This window comes from Melospiza georgiana, chromosome 29 (genome assembly GCF_028018845.1).
Source record: "Melospiza georgiana isolate bMelGeo1 chromosome 29, bMelGeo1.pri, whole genome shotgun sequence".
Classification (NCBI taxonomy): Eukaryota; Metazoa; Chordata; class Aves; order Passeriformes; family Passerellidae; genus Melospiza; species Melospiza georgiana.
Genome location: NC_080458.1, coordinates 5,185,790 through 5,207,404, shown reverse-complemented (window position 1 = coordinate 5,207,404; position 21,615 = coordinate 5,185,790). Strand labels below are relative to the sequence as shown.

The 21,615-nt window shown below is 54.9% G+C and overlaps 2 protein-coding genes across 2 annotated transcripts; one reads left to right on the top strand and one right to left on the bottom strand.

Annotated features, from left to right (window-relative positions):
* Positions 1-987: 987 nt before the first annotated feature.
* RND1 (Rho family GTPase 1) lies at positions 988-10,512 on the bottom strand. The gene is made up of 5 exons (XM_058042191.1): positions 10,357-10,512; positions 10,178-10,265; positions 7,395-7,504; positions 4,253-4,387; positions 988-1,610 (listed from the first exon to the last, which is right to left on the bottom strand). The coding sequence occupies exons 1-5, from the start codon at positions 10,474-10,476 to the stop codon at positions 1,365-1,367; spliced, it is 699 nt and encodes a 232-aa protein (XP_057898174.1). The 5' UTR covers positions 10,477-10,512; the 3' UTR covers positions 988-1,364.
* A 232-nt stretch (positions 10,513-10,744) lies between these two features.
* Positions 10,745-21,032, top strand: CCDC65 (coiled-coil domain containing 65). Its single transcript, XM_058042134.1, has 9 exons — positions 10,745-10,792; positions 11,205-11,332; positions 11,738-11,905; positions 14,404-14,573; positions 17,053-17,191; positions 18,362-18,559; positions 19,367-19,585; positions 20,279-20,431; positions 20,542-21,032. Exons 2-9 carry the CDS (start codon positions 11,207-11,209, stop codon positions 20,764-20,766), a joined length of 1,398 nt encoding a protein of 465 aa, XP_057898117.1. The 5' UTR covers positions 10,745-10,792; positions 11,205-11,206; the 3' UTR covers positions 20,767-21,032.
* Positions 21,033-21,615: the final 583 nt, after the last annotated feature.

The following is a 21,615-nucleotide window of genomic DNA, read 5'->3' as shown; positions in this document are numbered from 1 at the left end:
TGGGTTGGTTTCCTCAGGATCCTGAGCACCCCAAACCCCCCAGGGACCCCCTCAGGGTTGGGAACCGGGTGAAGCCGTCTCCAAACCCCCCGCCCCCAGGGCAAGGGCAGCACCCCAAACCCTCCTTTAGAGCTGGGGGGGGACCTCCCAAACCCTATCCAGCCCCAGGAGCCCCCCTGGGTTGATGTCCCCAGGGTCCTGAACACCCCAAATCCCCCAGAGACCCCTCTGGGTGGGTGTCCTGAGGGTCCTGTGCACCCCAAACCCCACAGGGACTACCCCAGGTGATGTCCCTGAAGGTCTGAGCACCCCAAACCCCACTGTGGTGATGTCCTTGAAGGTCTGAGCGCCCCAAAACCATCAGGACTGATGTCCCCAGGGTCCTGTGTGCCCCAAACTCCCCAGGGACCCCTCTGGGTTGGTTTCCTCAGGCTCCTGAGCACCCCAAACCCCCCCAGGGTTGATGTCCTTGAGGTTCTGAGCACCCCAAACCCCACAGGGACCCCCCTGAGTTGGTGTCACCAGGATTCCGTGCACCCCAAACCCCACCAGGACCATCCCAGCTGATGTCCCAGACGGTCTGAGCACCCCAAATCCCTCTGGGCTGATGTCCCCAGGATCCTGTGCACCCCAAACCCTACCAGGACCATCCCAGCTGATGTCCCAGACGGTCTGAGCACCCCAAACCCCACTGGGGTGATGTCCTTGAAGGTCTGAGTGCCCCAAAACCATCAGGACTGATGTCCCCAGGGTCCTGTGTGCCCCAAACTCCCCAGGGACCCCTCTGGGTTGGTTTCCTCAGGCTCCTGAGCACCCCAAACCTCCTCAGGGTTGATGTCCTTGACATTCTGAGCACCCCAAACCCCACAGGGACCCCCCCTGGGTTGGTGTCCCCAGGATCCTGTGCACCCCAAACCCCACCAGGATCATCCCAGCTGATGTTTCTGAGGGTCTGAGCCCCCCAAATCCCTCTGGGCTGATGTCCCCAGGATCCTGTGCACCCCAAACCCTACCAGGACCATCCCAGCTGATGTCCCAGACGGTCTGAGCACCCCAAATCCCTCTGGGCTGATGTCCCCAGGATCCTGTGCACCCCAAACCCCACCAGGATCATCCCAGCTGACGTTTCTGAGGGTCTGAGCACCCCAAACCCCCCAGGGACCCCCTCAGGGTTGGGAACTGGGTGAAGCCCTCCCCTCCCAGGGCAAGGGCAGCACCCCAACCCCTCCCCAGCCCCCCCCAGACCCCATCCCGTGCACTTGGGGGGGGATGGGGGGGCTTCCCAAATTTGGGGTGGGAGCGGGAAAGGGGGCTCTGTGTGTGTTTTTGTGTGTGTGTGTGTGTGCGAATCCCTTCCCCCCCCTTCACATGACGGAGCAGCTTTTCGCTTTTTCCTTCTTGAAGGTGGAGGAGATGAGCTCGGAGCGGCTGGGGAGGTGCAGGAGGCGCTTGGAGAGGCCGCGCCCGGGGCTGCGGGGAGGCTGCGGGGCGGCGCTGCTCAGGCACAGCCCGGACGCGGCGCGGAAGATGCTGTGCACGCTCTTCTCCGAGGTGAAGGCCGAACACTCCAGGTAACCCTCGGCTCCCAGCTGCCGGGCGGCCGCGCAGCCCTAAAAGCGGGGAGAGTCGGGTAGGGGGAAGGTAGGTCAAGGTCATTGGGATATCCCAAAGTGAGTCCCAAAGCTTGAGACAGCCCCAAAGTCATTGGGATATCCCAAAAATCGGGATAGATCGAAGTCATTGGGATATCCCAAAAATCGGGATAGATCAAAGTCATTGGGATATCCCAAATCCACTGGGACAAAGTCATTGGGGTATCCCAAACTGAGTCCCAAACCCATTGAGACAGCCCCAAAGTCATTGGGATATCCCAAAAATCAGGATAGATCGAAGTCAATGGGATATCCCAAATCCACTGGGACAAAGTCATTGGGGTATCCCAAAAATCAGGATAGATCAAAGTCATTGGGATATCCCAAAAATCGGGACAGATCAAAGTCATTGGGATATCCCAAAAATCAGGATAGATCAAAGTCATTGGGGTATCCCAAAAATTGGGATAGATCAAAGTCATTGGGATATCCCAAAAATCGGGACCGATCAAAGTCATTGGGGTATCCCAAAAATCGGGATAGAGCGAATTCATTGGGATATCCCAAATCCACTGGGACAAAGTCATTGGGGTATCCCAAAAATCGGGACAGATCGAAGTCATTGGGGTATCCCAAATCCACTGGGACAGCCCCAAACCCACCGGGATATCCCAAACTGAGCCCCAAACCCATTGAGACAGCCCCAAAGTCATTGGGATATCCCAAAAATCGGGACAGATCAAAGTCATTGGGATAGCCCAAAAATTGGGATAGATCAAAGTCATTGGGATAGCCCAAAAATCGGGACAGATCAAAGTCATTGGGATATCCCAAAAATCGGGATAGATCGAAGTCATTGGGATATCCCAAATCCCCTGGGACAGATCAAAGTCATTGGGATATCCCAAAAATCAGGATAGATCGAAGTCAATGGGATATCCCAAATCCACTGGGACAAAGTCATTGGGGTATCCCAAAAATTGGGATCGATCAAAGTCATTGGGGTATCCCAAAAATCGGGACAGATCGAAGTCATTGGGGTATCCCAAAAATCGGGACAGATCAAAGTCATTGGGATATCCCAAAAATCAGGATAGATCAAAGTCATTGGGATATCCCAAATCCACTGGGACCGATCAAAGTCATTGGGGTATCCCAAACTGAGCCCCAAACCCATTGAGACAGCCCCAAAGTCATTGGGGTATCCCAAAAATTGGGATAGATCGAAGTCATTGGGATATCCCAAATCCACTGAGACGGATCGAAGTCATTGGGGTATCCCAAAAATCGGGATAGATCGAAGTCAATGGGATATCCCAAATCCACTGGGACAAAGTCATTGGGGTATCCCAAAAATCGGGACAGATCGAAGTCATTGGGATATCCCAAAAATTGGGACAGGTAAAAGTCATTGGGATATCCCAAAAATTGGGACAGATCGAAGTCATTGGGATATCCCAAATCCACTGGGACAGCCCCAAACCCACCGGGATATCCCAAAGTGAGTCCCAAACCCATTGAGACAGCCCCAAAGTCATTGGGGTATCCCAAAAATTGGGACAGATCAAAGTCATTGGGATATCCCAAAAATCAGGACAGATTAAAGTCATTGGGGTATCCCAAATCCACTGGGACAAAGTCATTGGGATATCCCAAAAATCAGGATAGATCAAAGTCATTGGGATATCCCAAAAATCAGGACAGATCAAAGTCATTGGGATATCCCAAATCCACTGAGACAGATCAAAGTCATTGGGATATCCTAAACTGAGCCACAAACCCACCAGGATATCCCAAATCCACTGGTACAGCCCCAAACCCACTGGGCTATCCCAAACCCATCAGGACAGCCCAAACCAACTGGGACAACCCCAAACACACCTGGACATCCCAAACTGAGCCCCAAACCCATCGGGACAGCACAAAGTGAGCCCCACAAACACCAGGAGAACCCAATCTGAGCCCTGTGCAAACACAGGGACACCTCAAACCCACCAGGATATCCCAAACCCACCCCTACAAACACTGGGACAGGCCAAAATTCCAAAATGAGCCCCACAAACATTGGGACAGCCCAAAGTGAGCCCCAAAAACATCGGGACAGCCCAAACTAAGCCCTACAAATCCACTGGGACAGCCCAAAGTCATTGGGATATCCCAAAGTGAGCCCTACAAACACCAGGACACCCCAAAATCATTGGGATATCCCAAATCCATCGGGACAGCCCCAAACACACCTGGATATCCTAAACTGAGCCCCAAACCCACTGTGATATCCCAAAGTGAGCCCCACAAACCCATGGGGACAACTCAAACCCACCAGGACAGCCCAAAGTCATTGGGATATCTCAAAGTGAGCCCCAAACCCACCGGGACACCCCAAACTGAGCCCTGTGCAAACACCGGGATCCCCCCCCAAACCCACCCCCATGTCAGACTACTGGGACACCCCAAAAATCACCCCCAAAAACAACAGCATCCCCCAAAACCATATCAGACTACCGGGACACCCCAAAAATCATCCCCAAACCCACCAAGACCACCCCAAACTGAGCCCTGTGCAAACACCAGGATCCTCCCCAAACCAGACCACTGGGACACCCCAATCCCACCCCCCACAGCCATTGGGGTCCCCCCAAACCCTCGGGGCCCCCCCAGACCTGCTCGTAGGAGATGGGCGCCTGTTTCTGGTGCGAGAGCTCCAGCAGCGTGCTCAGGTCTGTCCTCAGGTCCGTCTTGCAGCCGATGAGCAGCACGCGGGTGTTGGGGCAATAATCCAGGATTTCTGTCTTCCACTGAGGGGGCAGGGCACCTCTCAGGGACAGGGGACACCCCAAAAGCCTCGCCCTGTCACCTCCATGGAGGTGGTGTCTCCATGTGCCAGCCTTGACCCCACAGAGATCCCCACAGGAACCCCCCAAACCCCACAGAGATCCCCACAGGAACCCCCCAAACCCCACAGAGATACCCATAGGAACCCCCCAAACCCCACAGAGATACCCAAAGGAACCCCCAAACCCCACAGAGATACCCACAGGAACCCCCAAACCCCACAGAGATACCCACAGGAACCCCCCAAACCCCACAGAGATCCCCACAGGAACCCCCCAAACCCCACAGAGATCCCCACAGGAACCCCCCAAACCCCACAGAGATCCCCACAGGAACCCCCCAAATCCCACAGAGATACCCACAGGAACCCCCCAGACCCCATAGAGATACTCACAGGAACCCCCCAAACCCCACAGAGATACCCACAGGAACCCCCAAACCCCACTGAGATACCCACAGGAACCTCCAGACCCCATAGAGGTACCCACAGGAACCCCCCAAATCCCACAGAGATACCCACAGGAACCCCCCAAACCCCAGAGAGATACCCACAGGAACCCCCAAACCCCACGGAGATACCCACAGGAACCCCCAAACCCCATAGAGATACCCACAGGAACCCCCAAACCCCACGGAGATACCCACAGGAACCCCCCAGACCCCATACAGATCCCCACAGGAACCCCCCAGACCCCACAGAGATACCCACAGGAACCCCCCAGACCCCACAGAGATACCCACAGGAACCTCCCAAACCCCACAGGAACCCCCCCAAATCCCACAGAGATACCCACAGGAACCCCCAAACCCCACAGAGATACCCACAGGACATTGTCCTCACATCCCTGAACCCCCCAAACCCCACAGGGACCCCTCGGGCTGGTGTCCCCACATTTGTGAGCCCCCAAACCCCTCTGCATCAGTGCCCCTGCATCTCTGAGCCCCCCCCAAACCCCACAGGGACCCCCCTGCATGGGTGTCCCCACAACTCTGAACCCCTAAACCCCACAGAGTCACTGGTCTGTGTCTGTGAGCCCCCCAAACCCCCACAGGGACCCTCCAGGCTGGTGTCCCCACATCTCAGAGCCCCCTAAACCCCACAGCATCAGTGCCCCCTCATCTCTGAGCCCCCTAAACCCCACAGGGACCCCCTAGGCTGGTGTCCCCACATTTGTGAGCCCCCCAAACCCCACAGGGACCCTCCAGGCTGGTGTCCTCACATCTCAGAGCCCCCCAAACCCCTCAGCATCAGTGTCCCCACATCTCTGAGCCCCCAGATCTCACAGGGACCCCTCGGGCTGGTGTCCCCTCATCTCTAAGCCCCCCAAACCCCACAGGGACCCCCCAGGCTAGTGTCCGCACATTTGTGAGCCCCCCAAACCCCACAGCATCAGTGTCCCCACATCCCTGAGCCCCCAGACCCCTCAGGGTCAGTGTCCCCATATCCCTCAGCCCCCAAACCCCTCAGCGTCAGTGTCCCCACATCCCTGAGCCCCCAAACCCCTCAGGGTCAGTGTCCCTGCATCTCTGAGCCCCCCTAAACCCCACAGCATCAGTGTCCAGGCATCTCTGAGCCCCCAAACCCCTCAGGGTCAGTGTCCCCACATCCCTGAGCCCCCAAACCCCACAGCGTCAGTGTCCCCACATCCCTGAGCCCCCAAACCCCACAGCATCAGTGTCCCCACACCCCTGAGCCCCCAAACCCCACAGCATCAGTGTCCCCACACCCCTGAGCCCCCAAACCCTTCAGGGTCAGTGTCCCCACATCCCTGAGCCCCCAAACCCCTCAGGGTCAGTGTCCCCACATCCCTGAGCCCCCCCAAACCCCACAGCATCAGTGTCCCCACATCCCTGAGCCCCCCCAAACCCTTCAGGGTCAGTGTCCCCGCATCCCTGAGCCCCCAGACCCCTCAGGGTCAGTGTCCCCACATCCCTGAGCCCCCAAACCCCTCAGGGTCAGTGTCCCCACATCCCTGAGCCCCCCCAAACCCCACAGCGTCCATGTCCCCACATCCCTGAGCCCCCAAACCCCTCAGCGTCAGTGTCCCCACATCCCTGAGCCCCCCCAAACCCCACAGCGTCCATGTCCCCACATCCCTGAGCCCCCCCAAACCCCTCAGGGTCAGTGTCCCCGCATCTCTGAGCCCCCCCAAACCCCTCAGGGTCAGTGTCCCCACATCCCTGAGCCCCCAAACCCCTCAGGGTCAGTGTCCCCACACCCCTGAGCCCCCAAACCCCACAGTGTCAGTGTCCCCACATCTCTGAGCCCCCCCAAACCCCTCAGGGTCAGTGTCCCCACATCCCTGAGCCCCCAAACCCCACAGCGTCAGTGTGCCCACATCCCTGAGCCCCCCCAAACCCCTCAGGGTCAGTGTCCCCACATTTCTGAGCCCCCAAACCCCTCAGGGTCAGTGTCCCCACATTTGTGAGTCCCCCAAACCCCACAGCGTCAGTGTCCCCACACCCCTGAGCCCCCAAACCCCACAGCATCAGTGTCCCCACATTTGTGAGCCCCCAAACCCCACAGCATCAGTGTCCCCACATCCCTGAGCCCCCCCAAACCCCTCAGGGTCAGTGTCCCCACATCCCTGAGCCCCCAAACCCCACAGCATCAGTGTCCCCACATCCCTGAGCCCCCAAACCCCTCAGGGTCAGTGTCCCCACATCCCTGAGCCCCCCCAAACCCCTCAGGGTCAGTGTGCCCACACCCCTGAGCCCCCAAACCCCTCAGCGTCAGTGTCCCCACACCCCTGGGCCCCCCCAAACCCCACAGCATCAGTGTCCCCACATTTGTGAGTCCCCCAAACCCCACAGCGTCAGTGTCCCCGCATCCCTGAGCCCCCAAACCCCTCAGGGTCAGTGTCCCCGCATCCCTGAGCCCCCAAACCCCTCAGGGTCAGTGTCCCCACATCCCTGAGCCCCCAAACCCCTCAGGGTCAGTGTCCCCACATCCCTGAGCCCCCTCCCCACCTTCTTGGTGGCGCTGTCGAGGGTCTCAGGCCGGCTGACATCGAAGCAGAGCAGGACGGCGTCTGAGTCGCTGTAGCACAGGGGCCGCACGTTGTCATAGTAGGGGGAGCCTGGGGAAAAGGGGGGGACACCGATCAGCCCCCCCCAGCCCCGGGACATGGGAAAGGGGGGCTGGGAAAGGGACAGAGCCCCCCCGTCCGAAATGGGGTGGGGGTATGGGTATAGAGAGCCCCAAAGCGACAGAGCCCCCAAAAAGAGACACAGCACACCCAAAAGTGACAGAGCACCGTTCCTGCCCAGGGTGGGGACACAGCTCTAGGCACCCCCAAAAAGGACAGAGCCCCCCAAAAGAGACAGACCTCCATCCGAAATGGAGTGGGGGTAAGAGTATAGAGACCCCCAAAGGGACAGAGATCCCCCAAAAAGACAGAGACTCCCCAAAATGGACACAGCCCCATTCCTGCCTAGGGTGGGGGCACAGCTCTAGCGACCCCAAAAGGGACAGAGCACCCCAAAAGAGACAGAGATCCCCCTAAAAGAGACAGAAACCCCTGTCTGGACTGGGTGGGGGCACGGGTATAGAAACCCCAAAAGGGACAGAGTCCCCCAAAATAAACACAGTCCCATTCCTGTTTGGGGTGGGGACATGGCTCTAGAGACCCCCAAAAGGGACAGAGCCCCCAAAAACAGATCCAGCCCCCGTCCTGACTGTGGGGACACAGCTCTAGAGACCCCCAAAAGGGACAGAGCACCACAAAAGGGACAGAGCACCCCCCAAAAGAGACAGAGGCCCATTCCTCCTTGGGGTGGGGACACAGCTCTAGAGACCCCCAAAAAGGGACAGAGTCCCTAAAACAGCCACAGTCCCTCCATCCGAAATGGGGTGGGGGCACAGGTATAGAGACCCCAAAAAGGACACAGCTCCCCAAAAGGCACAGAGCCCCTAAAACAGACACAGCCCCCTGTCCTGACTGGGGTGGGGAGACAGGTCTAGAGCCCCCCAAAAGGGACACAGCCCCATTCCTGCCAGAGTGGGGGCACAGCTCTAGAGACCCCCAAAAGGACAAGGCCCCACAAAACGGACACAGCTCCCCAAAATGCACAGAGCACCCCTAAAAAAGACACAGTTCCCCAAAAGGGACAGACAGACACACAGCTCTAGAGACCCCCAGGAGGGACAAAGTCCCCCAAACGGACACAGCTCCCCAATAGGCACGGAGCCCCCAAGAAAAGACACAGCTCCCCAAAGGGGACAAACGGACACACAGCTCTAGAGCCCCCCCAAAAGGGACTGAATTCCCCAAAAGGGACAGACAGACACACAGCTCCAGAGCCCCCCCAAAACAGACACAGCCTGATTCCTACCCACAGTGAGGACACAGCTCTAGAGCCCCCCAAAAGGGACAGAGCCCCTAAAACAGGCACAGCCCCATTCCTGCCTGGGGTGGGGACACAGCTCCAGAGCCCCTAAAAGGGACAGATCCCCCCCAAAACGGACACACGGACACACAGCTTTAGAGCCCCCCAAAACGGACACAGCTCCCCAAAAGAGACAGACGGACACACAGCTCTAGAGCCCCCCAAAACAAACACAGCTCCCCTCCTGCTCAGGGTGGTGGTCCGCAGCTCTAGAGAACCCCAAGAAGGACACAGAGGCACAGCTCCAGAGGCCCCCCAAAAGGGACAGAGTTCCCCAAAAGGGGCACAGCTCCGGAACACCCCCCCCAAATCGCCACCTCCGTCCCCGCAGCCCCATCCGCGTCGCATCGCGCCTTGGCCAGGCAGCGGGAAATGGAGCCCGCGCTGTTTATGTAACAACCCCCCCGCCCCCCCTCCCATTTTGGGGAGCACCGAGGGGGTCTCGGGGTAGCGGGGGAGCCAGAGGAGGGGGTGTCACACGCTGTCACCCCCCCCCCCCCCCGGGATCCCCGGGGACACGGAGCCGCCAGCATCGCACCGGGGACTGCGGGGATCGCGGTGCGGGAATGGAGGGGGGGGGGGTTAATGGGGTGGGGGGCTCTGGGATGTTCCCCCACACACCCCCCCAGCCCCCCCAAAAGGCCTCGGAGGGGTTTGGCAGCCCAGACGCTCCGTGCACGGAATAGCAAAGAGGCTGCGCCAGCGCATCGCCATGGCAACCGGGGACCGGCGGGGACCCCCCCTCCACACCGGGGGGGACACTGCAGCACCGGGCAGGGCTGCCCCGACACCCCCCCCCCCCCCGCCAAATATTGGGGGTGCCCAGGGACGCGGAACAGCGGGCTGTCCCCATAAATCCGCCCCATTCACAGGCAGAACTCCACCCGGGGGGGAGCTCAGCGGAGTGGGGACCCCCACCAAAAAACGGGTTCAGCTTCCTGGGACACCCCCCCAATTCCTGACCCCCCTGTGACCGTGGGGTGGGTCCCTGGGGAGCGCCTGCACCCCCAAACCCACGGGTATGACCCTAAACCTAAACCCCCCCCCAAGTGCGGGCACCAAGCGCCCTCCGCAGCCGCAGGGACCCCAAAACACCCCCGGCGCCCCAAAACACCCCCGAGACCCCAACAAGGCCACCAAAGCCCCTCCCCTCCCACGCTGCAGGTCCCCAAAACACCCTCGGGATGGCCAAAACACCCCCACTGCAGGGACCCCCCGCTCACTGCAGCATCCCAACCGCGACCCCCCAAAAGCCCAAAGCACCTTCCCCGATCAGGGCCGGGGCAGCCCCCGCCGCACTCCCCCGGTAGCGGAGCCCCCGCCAGCCCCCCAAACATGCACCGTTCGTGTCTACCCCCCGGTACCGGAGGTGTCCCAGAGGCTCAGTTCCACCCGCTGCTCCTCGCTGGCCAGACACGCCGTGTAGTTCTCAAACACGGTGGGCACGTACGTCTGCAACGGCACCGAGAGCGTCAGCGCCCCGCTCGGTCCCGCTTTTACCGGCGCCCACTTTACCGGTTCCCCGGTGCCGTTCTGGGCTCACCTCAGGGTAGCAATCCTTGGCCAGCACCTGCAGCATTGCCGTCTTGCCGCACTGCACGTCACCCACCAGCACCAGCTTGCACCGGGCCGGGGCGGCCGGTGCCGGCCTCCGCTCCCGCATGGCGGCGGCGCGCACGCGACCCCCGCGCTCGCACCCACCCACCGCCCTGCGCCCCGCCGCCGCAGCGCCCTTATATACCCCGCCGCCCGCAGGGCCCGCCCACGGCGGCTCCCGTCCGCCAATCAGCGCGGGGAATCCCGGAGCGCCGGCCAATAGCGGGGAGGCAGAGCGGGCGGGACACGCCCCGTGAGCGCGCTCTTGGCCGCCAGGGGGCGCCCGCGCGGGTCAGGGCGGAAGTGCCGCGGAGGCCCCGCCCCCTCAGCGGCCGTTGCCGGGAGACCGGAGGGACGCGCGGGCCGGGCCGGGACCGGGGCCGGTACCGGGGGGACCCCAAATTGGGGAAGGATGGCGGGGGGGAGACCCCATTGGAAGGGGTGGTGGGTGCTGGGGGAGCGTGGGAGGGAGATAGGGATGAGCTAGGAGGGCTCTGGAAGTGGGGATGGGCAGAGGGAAATGGGCCCTGGGGCCTGGGGAAGGAGGTGGGGACAGGTCTGGGCGGTCGCTGGGAGGGGAGAAGGGGCCAGAAGGGGTTGGTGGGGTCTGGGGGTGCTCCGAAGTGGAGGGGCAAGGAAATGGGTCTGGGGGAGCCTGGGGAGGGAGGCAGAAGGTTATGGGGTGTGGGGTACCCCATAGTGCAGGGGGCTGGGAAGGGGAAACAGGCCGTGGTGAGGGCCCTGGAGGGGTCACCACGCACACCCCGACCTCTCCTGCCCTGTCCCCTCCTCCAGCCATGGCGAGGTCCCAACTCAGTGCCCCCACGTCGGCCGAGGCCGAGCTGCTGCTGCTGCAGAGACAAGCGCTGGTTGAGGAGGAGCAGGCCAAAATCAAGAGGGCGCTGCTCACCCGCTTCATGCAGGTCCGGAACCCCACTGCAGCCTCCCCTGATCCCCTCCAAAGTCCACCCTTTAAGCCCCCCAAACTCTTTTCCCCAGCAAATTTCCCCATCATCCCCACCAGGGCTGGGGCTGCCCCCGTTCTGTTGCACCCCCTGGTAGCAGAGCAGCCCCAAACCCCTTCCTGCCCCTTTCCCACCTCCCATTCCTCCTCCACAGGAGAAGCTGAGCCACTGCAACCTCCCCTGATCCCCTCCAAACTCCACCCTTAAAGCCCCCAAACCCCTTTTCACCAGCAAATTTCCCAAGAGCTTTCCCCATCACCCCCACCAGGGCTGGGGCTGCCCCTGTTTTGCTGCACCCTCTGGTAGCAGAGCAGCCCCAAACCCCTTCCTGCCCCTTTCCCACCTCCCATTCCCCCTCCACAGGAGAAGCTGAGCCGGGAGGAGCAGAGCAGCCTCTGGGGTCTCCACAAGGTCCGCACGCTCTGGCGCTCAGCCCAACGCAAGGCCAAGGACAAAGAGCTGCGCCAGGACATCGAGATCCTCAGCCAGACCTTCTCAAGGGTCATGGACTGCAAGGATGGCACCATTGAGGTGACTCTGGCTGCTCTTCCCGGGCCCCCTGAACGGGGAGAAGCTGTGAGAACATTGATGGTTTCAATCCAAACAGCTGAGTGTCAGGAGAAGGTCCAGTCCCTGGAGATGTTGGTCTGTGACATTCCTGGTTGTCTTGGTTTGGAAGGACAGGTGTCTGCTGAGGAAGGCAGGAGCCTCCTTTGAAATGGAGGATGTAAACCCTCTCTGAATTGTTATAAATTTGAAATTAAACCCTCCCCACTCCTCCAAATTATTATAAATTTGAAATTAAGGGGCTCTCAGGCAAAGATATGGGAGCAGGAATAACAGTTTGTCTTGGTTTGGAAAGACGGGTGTGTGCTAAGGAAGGCAGGAGCCACCCCTGAAATGGAAAATGTAAACCCTCCCCACCCCTCCAAATTATTATGAATTTTAAATTAAGGGGCTCTCAGGCAAAAAATATGGGAGCAGGAGTAACAGTTTGTCTTGATTTGGAAAGAGGTGTCTGCTGAGGAAGGAAGGCAGAAGCCTCCCCTGAAATGTAAAATGTAAACCCCCTCCCTCTGAATTGTTATAAGTTTGAAATTAGGGGGCTCTCAGTCAAAGATATGGAAGCAGGAATAACAGCTCTTTCTTTAATAGGGAAGAAAATAAAAGGATAAAATAAACAATGCAGTGAACTAAAAACAACACTGACAGAGTCAGAACCCAACCTGGCACCCTGTGGGTCAGGATGTTGGTGGCAGTCCCATTGGAATTGTGGCTCAGCCCTCCTGCAGTGTCAGGGGTGGTTCTGCTGGAGCAGGGATCCTGTAGAGAAGGATTTATTCTTCCTCTGAAGATCCAGTGGAAGAAGAGGCAGCTGCTGCTCCTCTGGGGAATCCAGTGGAGAAGCCGTGCTGGTGTCTCAAAAACCTCTGGATTATATTTGGGTAGGAATGTTTGAAACCTCAGATTATATCCGAGTAGGAATGTTTGAAATCTCGGATTGTATCCAGGTAGGAATGTTTGAAACCTCAGATTATATTTGGGTAGCAAAGTTTGAAACCTCAGATTATATCTGGGTAGGAATGTTTGAAACCTCAGATTATATCCAGGTAGGAATGTTTGAAATCTCAGCTCCTCCCTCTGGGCTCACATCTCCCAATGGGATGCTGCAGTTCTTATCAGCCATGCAGTGACATTCAATAGCTGTTATCAGCAGATGTCCCCTCCTGAGGGAGGAGTGATTGTGGAAGAGATAAGGCAAACTGCCCACTGACAAAAGACAGCTGACATACAGATGGTAATAAATACATCTTGCCTTGCAATCTGGAGCACTCGTGGTCCTTCCTTGTTCTGAAACAGACTTGCAGAATCCTGAAACAGAGAACTATTAAAGAAAATCCTTAATAACTATTTAGAAATCCACCAAGCTCTTTATCTTCTCCTGAAACTCAGATTTTTAGACTTGAAACAACGAACATCCTTTGCTTTTCTCACAGCTTCTCTCTGTTCTGAGGGCAGATGAATCCCACAACTCTGGGGCTGGCAGGGTGGGGAGGGGTGTGGGGGTGTTCACAGGGGTCCCAGGATGAGAGAAGAGATGAAAATCTTGGCTCCATGTTTCAGAAGGCTGAAATATTATATTATATTATATTATATTATATTATATTATATTATATTATATTATATTATATTATATTATATTCTTTTAGTATAATATATACCATATATATTAAAATATAAGGTAAATATAAAATATATGATATATGTATATGAGATATATATCTTATATTTGTCATAAGTATAAATATATTTTATATAAATATAACTATATTTTTATATTTTTTTCTATAAGATATATATAAAAATACATGATAAATATAAGATATTTATTGAAATATGTGGGATATATTATACTAAAAGAATAGAAGTAAGGAATTCATCAGAAGGCTGGCTGATTTATTATTTTATGATATATATTACATTATATTCTTTTAGTATAATATATATTATATATATTAAAAATACAAGGTATATATTAAAATATATGAGATATATATTATGATATATGAGATATAAATTCTGATATATATTATATATATCTTATATTTATAATATATTTTTCTCTAAGATATATATTAAAATATATGATTAATATAAGATATGTATTAAAATAAATGATATATATTATACTAAAAGAATAGAAGAAAGGATTTCATCAGAACGCTTGAAAGGAAAGGAAAAAATGGAATGATAATAAAATCTTGTGACTGACCAGCGTCCGAGACATCTCACTATGATTGGCCATTAATTAAAAACAACCAACATGAGACCAATCACAGATGCACCTGTTGCATTCCACAGCAGCAGATAATCATTGTTCATATTTAATTTCTGAGGCCACTCAGCTTCTCAGGAGGAAAAATCCTAACAAAAGGATTTTCTATAAAATATATCTGTGACAGAGGAGGGGTGCCAGGTGACACAAATGACCCCCCCCCAAAAAAAATGACTCCCCAAAACCTCCTCAGGCGCTGGTGACGGAGCTGAAGCAAGCAGAGGAGCAGCAGAACCGAGCCCTGAGCAGCCACCTGGACCTCACAGACCAACTGCTGAACCTGCAGCGCCGCCGCCTGGAATACCTGGAGCAGGGCTTTAGTGCCCAGGTGGGCGCCCTGAAGGCCGACTTTGAGGCTGAGAGGTGTGGAAATTCAAGGGGTGTTGGAATAATTATCAATATTGCCGTGCCTGAGCTTGCCTGGCCCTTGGTGCTGAACCAAATAGCAGCAACTGTGGTGTTTTCACCCCACAGACACTTTTGGCTATCTGGATACTCCACAGACACTTTTGGCTATCTGGATGTGTGGTGTTTTCACCCCACAGACACTTTTGGCTATCTGGATACCCCACAGACACTTTAGGCCAGCTGGGTGTTTGGTGTTTTCACCCCACAGCCACTTTTGGCTATCTGGATGTGTGGTGTTTTCACCCCACAGCCACTTTTGGCTATCTGGATGTGTGGTGTTTCCACCCCACAGACACTTTTGGCTATCTGGATGTGTGGTGTTTCCACCCCACAGACACTTTTGGCTATCTGGATGTGTGGTGTTTTCACCCCACAGCCACTTTTGGCTATCTGGATGTGTGGTGTTTTCACCCCACAGCCACTTTTGGCTATCTGGATGTGTGGTGTTTTCACCCCACAGACACTTTTGGCTATCTGGATACCCCACAGACACTTTTGGCTATCTGGATGTGTGGTGTTTTCACCCCACAGACACTTTTGGCCAGCTGGATGTTGCACCTGGGTGTGGTGGTGGTTGACAGGAGTCCCAGGATGAGAGAAGAGATGAGAATCTTGACTCCATGTTCCAGAAGGGCTGGTTTATTATTTTATGATATATATGATGTTAAAAGAGAATGATGTGTTAAAACTATACTAAAAGAATAGAGAAAGGATTCATCAGAAGGCTTGAAAAGGAAAGGAATGATAACAAAATCTTGTTACTGACCAGAGAGTCTGAGACAGCTCAATGTGATTGGCCATTAATTAAAAACAACCACATGAGACCAATCACAGGTGCACCTGTTGCATTCCACAGCAGCAGATAATTATTGTTTATATTTCATTTCTGAGGCCTCTCAGCTTCTCAGGAGAAAAAAATTCTAAGGAAAGGATTTTTCATAAAATATACCTGTGACAGCTGGGCACGTGGACACAAGTCCAGGCCTGCAGCAGCTCAGGATGGAGCTTCCTCTCATGGAGTTTACCTCAGGTTTACCTCTGGCAGAGAAGCTCTAAGGTGATGGTGAAGAAAAGGAGTCGGTTCTGATGGCAGGTTTGGATCCAGAGCTTTATCCTGGCCCACTCTGAATGCAGCAACAGCTCCAACAGAAGTCCCCAATTCCGTGGTTGTTGTTCCTTTTAACCCCGGGGCAAGGGGCAGGGAAAGGGTAGGGATCCCACCCACCAGGTACAGGAGGGGAGGGACAAAGGGACAAAGGACACCTGGATGGCCCAATGCCCCCCCCAGGGGTGGAAAGCACCTTTTGAATTTTGCCAATCACTTCTGGAATTCCAGGACTGACAGACAGTGCTGGGGGGGAAAGGAGAGGTGTGTGACACACCTGGCAGGGAATTATCAGGGGAGGGACCCGAGGTTCTGAGGTAAACCCTGAAATCACAACAAAACACAGGAGGAGAAGGGAATGGAGCAGCAGTGGCACCCATGGGCTGTCCTGAAGTGGAGCTGAGCCTCCCCTGGTGCCATGGGGAACCCTGCAGTGCCTTTGTCCTGGAGTGTAAGAGTGTCAGGGGGGTAGGAAGGTCAGGACAGACGGACACAAGAGATCTCTGAAGCCAGGGCATGGAACTTGGGGTTTATTGCAAAGGGCCAAGTGCAGGGAGCTGCCAGGGACAGCTGGAGCAGGACTAAGAGGAGAGAGGGGTAGAGAGGATGAGAGGTTGAGAGAGTAAAAGGGGAAGAGAGCGAGCTTTCCATTCCAATACAATAAATCTTCTTCTGTGTTGAATATTCTGATTCTCACTAACCAATCCAGTCCAAGATACAAATCCTACAGCATTTCCATACAGCCTATAAGAATCATTACATCACCATACTGTGCTACATTTTAAACCCTAAAAACTCCTCTTTGGACCCCTTCTGCCAAGCCTAAAAACTCCTCTTTGGAAACCCTAAAAACTCCTCTTTGGAGTAGTTTTAAACCCTAAAAACTCCTCTTTGTGCCCCTTCTGCCAAGCTGGCAGGATCTGCTCTGACCCTTGGAGCTGTCTGCGAGCAGAGGGTGTTGTTCCATCAAAAGGGGATCACCTTCAGCTGGCCACACCATTGTTTTCCAGTTGTTCTGTAACTGAGGGATCTCAAAGCTTGCTTTCATTTCAATCTCGCTTACAGTTTCCATATTCTCAAAATCTTTTGCCAGGCAATCATATTCACAAGGCTTTCCTGTTTCATCTCCCCCAACACTCCACCTGTCTCTCTGTCTGTGTGTCTGTGTGTCTGTCTGTCAGTGACCCCCCCGCTCACCTAAACTTGCTTTCACTTCAATCTCACTTATAATTTCCATATTCTCAAAATCAATCTTATTTATAAGGCTTTCCTGTTTCATCTCCCCCAACAATAGAAGAAACCCTTTTGCCCTGCCTTGTGTCCCCACAGGAAGGCCATGCTGGAGCAGCGGGACTGGGAAAGCTGGGTCCTGCAGCAAATGGAGCTGGCCATGGAGGAGGAGCACGCCAGGAGCGAGCAGGCGGCCTTGCTGAACTTCCAGAGCGCCCGGGATGACATCAAAAACAAGGCAAGGGGGCATGGAGGGGCTGGCAGGGATGGCAGGGGAGGTTTTGGGGGTAACCTGTTGGTTTGGAAAGACAGGAGTCTGCTAAGGAAGGCAGGAGCCTCCCCTGAAAGGGAGAATGCAAACTCTCCCCGCCCCTCTGAATTGTTATAAATTTAAAATTAAGGGGCTCTCAGGAAAAAATATGGGAACAGGAAATAACAGTTCTTTAATAGGGAAGAAAATAAAAGGATAAAATAAACAATGCAGTGAACTAAAAACAACACTGACAGAGTCAGAACCCACCCTGGCACCGTGTGGGTCGGGGTGTTGGTATCAGTCCAGTTGGAATTGTGGCTCAGCCCTCCTGCAGTGTCAGGGGTGGTTCTGCTGGAGCAGGGATCCTGTAGAGAAGGATTTATTCTTCCTCTGAAGATCCAGTGGAAGAAGAGGCAGCTGCTGCTCCTCTGGGGAATCCAGTGGAGAAACCATGCTGGTGTCTCAAAAACCTCTAGATTATATTTGGGTAGGAATGTTTGAAACCTCAGATTATATCAAGGTAGGAATGTTTGAAACCTCAGATTATGTCTGGGTAGGAATGTTTGAAATCTCAATTGTATCCAGGTAGGAATGTTTGAAATCTCAATTGTATCCAGGTAGGAATGTTTGAAATCTCAGATTGTATCCAGGTAGGAATGTTTGAAATCTCAGATCATATCCAGGCAGGAATGTTTGAAATCTCAGATTGTATCCAGGTAGGAATGTTTGAAATCTCAGATTATATCCACGCAGGAATGTTTGAAATCTCAGATTGTGTCCAGGCAGGAATGTTTGAAATCTCAGATTGTATCCACGCAGGAATGTTTGAAATCTCAGATCATATCCAGGCAGGAATGTTTGAAATCTCAGATTGTATCCAGGTAGGAATGTTTGAAATCTAAGATCATATCCAGGTAGGAATGTCTGGCTCCTCCCCCTGGGCTCACATCTCCCAATGGGATGCTGCAGTTCTTATCAGCCATGCAGTGACATTCAATAGCTGTTATCAGCAGATGCCCCCCTAGAGGGAGGTGTGAATGTGGTCACTCAAAGAGAGAGATAAAGCAAACTGCTCACTTGACAAAGATAATCTGCCATACAGATGTAACTAAAACCATCTTGCATTTCAATTTTCACCGTGTGTGTCCCCCCCAGTGCTGGCAGGATCAGCAGTACAGCCGCCTGCAGCTGGGGGCCAGGCTCGAGGGGCTGTGGGAGCAGATCCAGACAGCACGCAGGAACTACGCCCAGGCCACTGAGAGGAAGAAGGTGGAGCTGGAGGAGCTCAAGAAGAAGTGTGAGAGGACTTCCAATGAGATCAACGTGCAGGCGAAGAGGCTGGAGAAGCTGCAGGTTTTGGCAGGGGTGCTGGGTGGTTGTGGGAGTGGGGTCACCCCTCATTCCCCACTCGTTTTTCCATGGGATTGTGGAATTGTTGAGGTTGGAAAAGCCTCTGAGACCCATCAAGCCCAACCTGGCACTGGCAAGGAGGTGACAACAGGCCAGGCTAAGAAGGGGCCCCCCAAGAGTTTGTGGAGCAGTGCCTGAGCCATGGAATCATGGAATTATTGAGGCTGGAAAAGTCTCTGAGATCATCAAGTCCAACTGTTCTCTCAGCACTGCCAGGGCCACTGCTAAACCTCATCCATGTGGTGTTTGAGCACTTCCAGGGATGGTGCCTCCACCAGTGCCCCGAACAGCCCATCCCAAAGCTGGGCCACCCTTTCAAAAAAGGATTTTTCCCCCATCCCAAAGCTGGGCCACCTTTTCCAAGAAGAAATTTTCCCCCGTTCCAAGAAGGAATTTTCCCCGATTCCAAGAAGAAATTTTCCCCCACTCCAAGAAGGAATTTTCCCCCACTCCAAGAAGGAATTTTCCCCCATTCCAAGAAGAAATTTTCCCCCACTCCAAGAAGAAATTTTCCCCCATTCCAAGAAGAAATTTTCCCCCACTCCAAGAAGAAATTTTCCCCCACTCCAAGAAGGAATTTCCCCGATTCCAAGGAGAAATTTTCCCCCATTCCAAGAAGGAATTTTCCCCCGTTCCAAGAAGGAATTTTCCCCTATTCCAAGAAAGAATTTTCCCCCATCCCAAACCTGAGCCACCCTTTCCCAGCAGGAATTTCCCCCCCAGGAACATTTCCCCGCCGTTTCTCCCCAGGACATGGTCACGGCCACTCGGGCGCAGATCGCGGCTCACCTGCGCCGGAGCGAGGAGCAGACGCAGCGCATCCGCGGCGACCGCGAGGACGCCCAGCAGAAACTCCAGAAGCTCCGCTCTCAGATCAGCGGCGCCGGCGCCACGGCTCACACCCACCTGGTGACACTCTGCTCCCAGTGCGCTGCCACCCTCAAGGTGCTGCAGCAGCTGGTGGAGAAGGTGAGTTGGGCACCGCTGATGTTCCCCCCGCTGTGTCCTGCTGTCCGTCCCCACCTGTCGGTTTTTCGGCTGTTTAGGTGGCCTGGAAAGGCCTAGGGTGGCTTTGGACAGCCCGGCGCTTCAAAGGATGAGGAGAGACTTTAGATCTTGTCTCGGTCTCGGTGTTTATTAATTGTTTATCTAAAAGATTTTCTTTCAGCCCAACAGAGGTCTGCACAGCATGTCAGCCATGAGCACACTGCGAGCCCCCGGGGCGGTCACTTATCTTTATACTCAGAATTACGTATACAATATTTATCATTTTTCCCCAATACTTTCTCCCCTTATTAACCGGTGCACTTCTAGTAATACCCAATCCCAAAGTGCCACCATCACCACAGAAGATGGAGGCCAAGAAGAAGAAGAAGAAGAAGAAGAACAGGACACGCCCCAATTCCTCCATCTTACTTCTTTAGACCCCACTGTACAGAAATCCTAAACCCTGTGTTTCACACTCTAATTAACTTATCCCTCCACCATTCACCCAGTGAAATCCTCCCATCCTCATACAGGTGTCGTCTCCCGTGTAGGATCAAAGTCCAGCCAACGTTCCAGGACTCCTGAGCCCCCCAAGGGTGATCTCAGCCACTCTGCACCTCCATCCTGAGGTGCTGAGATCCCACACCCACCTGCCCTTCCTGATGTCCCCACCAGGCTCAGCGCCTCCTGCGCCTGGCTGAGCTGTGCCGCAGGCTGGAGACGGAAGAGGAGAAGGTGCTGCCCTTCTACCCCTCCTCGCTGGGCGAGCTGGAGCAGCAAAAAGCCCGCATGGTCCTGGAGGAGACGGCCAGCCAGCCCCTGGCACGGGTGAGGAGGCACCACCGCCATCCTCAGGCTGTGATTCAGCTCTGGGGATCCCCTAGCTGGTGCTTGGGGCAGGATGGAGACCCTAAAATCGCCCTGCTGCCTCCCCACAGGTGATGAAGGACTACATTGGGCTGGAGAGGTTCTGGCAGAGGTTCAACAAGGCCAAGCTGGAGGAGAAGGGGCTGGAGAAGGCACGGGCAGCCTTGGCAGCCAGGAACCAGGAGCTCAGGAGGCTCCTCCAGCAGTACCTGGCGGGGGCTACAATCCACCAGAGGGTGCCCAAAGATCCCCATCCCCTCCTTGCCACCAAGCAAAAACCTCATCCCCAGAAATGATGGGGTGAGCCAGGCTCAGGGACACTGGGCATGGGGAGGGCTCAACCACCAGGATCCCTCTTCGTGGCTCCACCAGCTCCAGCTGAGGTTCCCTGGCAGCCCTGCCTGGTGTTTGGGGGGACTCAGGGACTGTCACTTGTTGGATATGCCTTAAAAGAGCAAAACTGCCTGAAAATGTGCTCCAGGGTGTTATTTCTGGGACACTGGACATGGTGCACCCCAAGAGTTTCTGGGGAGGGGTCAACCAACCACCAGGATTCCTTTCCCAGCTGAGGTTCCCTGGCAGCCCTGCCTGGTGTTTGGGGACACAGGGATTTCCTGGATATGCCTTAAAAGAGCAAAACTGCCTGAAAATGTGCTCCAGGATGTTATTTCTGGGATTTATTGAGTCTGTAACCTGACAGGACCCATCAAAGCCCTGGGGCAGGCAGGGAGCTGAGGGGTGCACAGCCCCTTGCCACTGCCCTGTGCCCATCCCAGCCCCTTCCCCTGCCCTGTGCCCATCACAGCCCCTCCTCACTGCCCTGTGCCCATCACAGCCCATTCCCATTGCCCTGTGCCCATCCCAGCCCATTCCCATTGCCCATCACAGCCCCTTCCCCTGCCCTGTGCCCATCATCATAGCCCCTTCCCACTGCCCTGTGCCCATCACAGCCCATTCCCACTGCCCTGTGCCCATCATCACAGCCCATTCCCACTGCCCTGTGCCCATCACAGCCCCTTCCTGCTGCCCTGTGCCCATCACAGCCCCTTCCCACTGCCCTGTGCCCATCACAGCCCCTTCCTGCTGCCCTGTGCCCATCCCAACCCCTTCCCCTGCCCTGTGCCCATCACAGCCCCTTCCCCTGC

What these genes read in the sequence shown, in the direction of transcription:
- RND1 (XM_058042191.1), bottom strand. Translation starts at nt 10,476, where the DNA reads ATGCGGGAGCGGAGGCCGGCACCGGCCGCCCCGGCCCGGTGCAAGCTG. An exon ending in CCAAGGATTGCTACCCTGAG is followed by an intron (nt 10,266 to 10,356) that starts GTGAGCCCAGAA and finishes GTGCCGTTGCAG; the next exon opens with ACGTACGTGCCCACCGTGTT. An exon ending in TCGACAGCGCCACCAAGAAG is followed by an intron (nt 4,388 to 7,394) that starts GTGGGGAGGGGG and finishes CTGCCCCCTCAG; the next exon opens with TGGAAGACAGAAATCCTGGA.
- CCDC65 (XM_058042134.1), top strand. Translation starts at nt 11,207, where the DNA reads ATGGCGAGGTCCCAACTCAGTGCCCCCACGTCGGCCGAGGCCGAGCTG. An exon ending in GCCGACTTTGAGGCTGAGAG is followed by an intron (nt 14,574 to 17,052) that starts GTGTGGAAATTC and finishes GTGTCCCCACAG; the next exon opens with GAAGGCCATGCTGGAGCAGC. An exon ending in CCAGCCAGCCCCTGGCACGG is followed by an intron (nt 20,432 to 20,541) that starts GTGAGGAGGCAC and finishes GCCTCCCCACAG; the next exon opens with GTGATGAAGGACTACATTGG.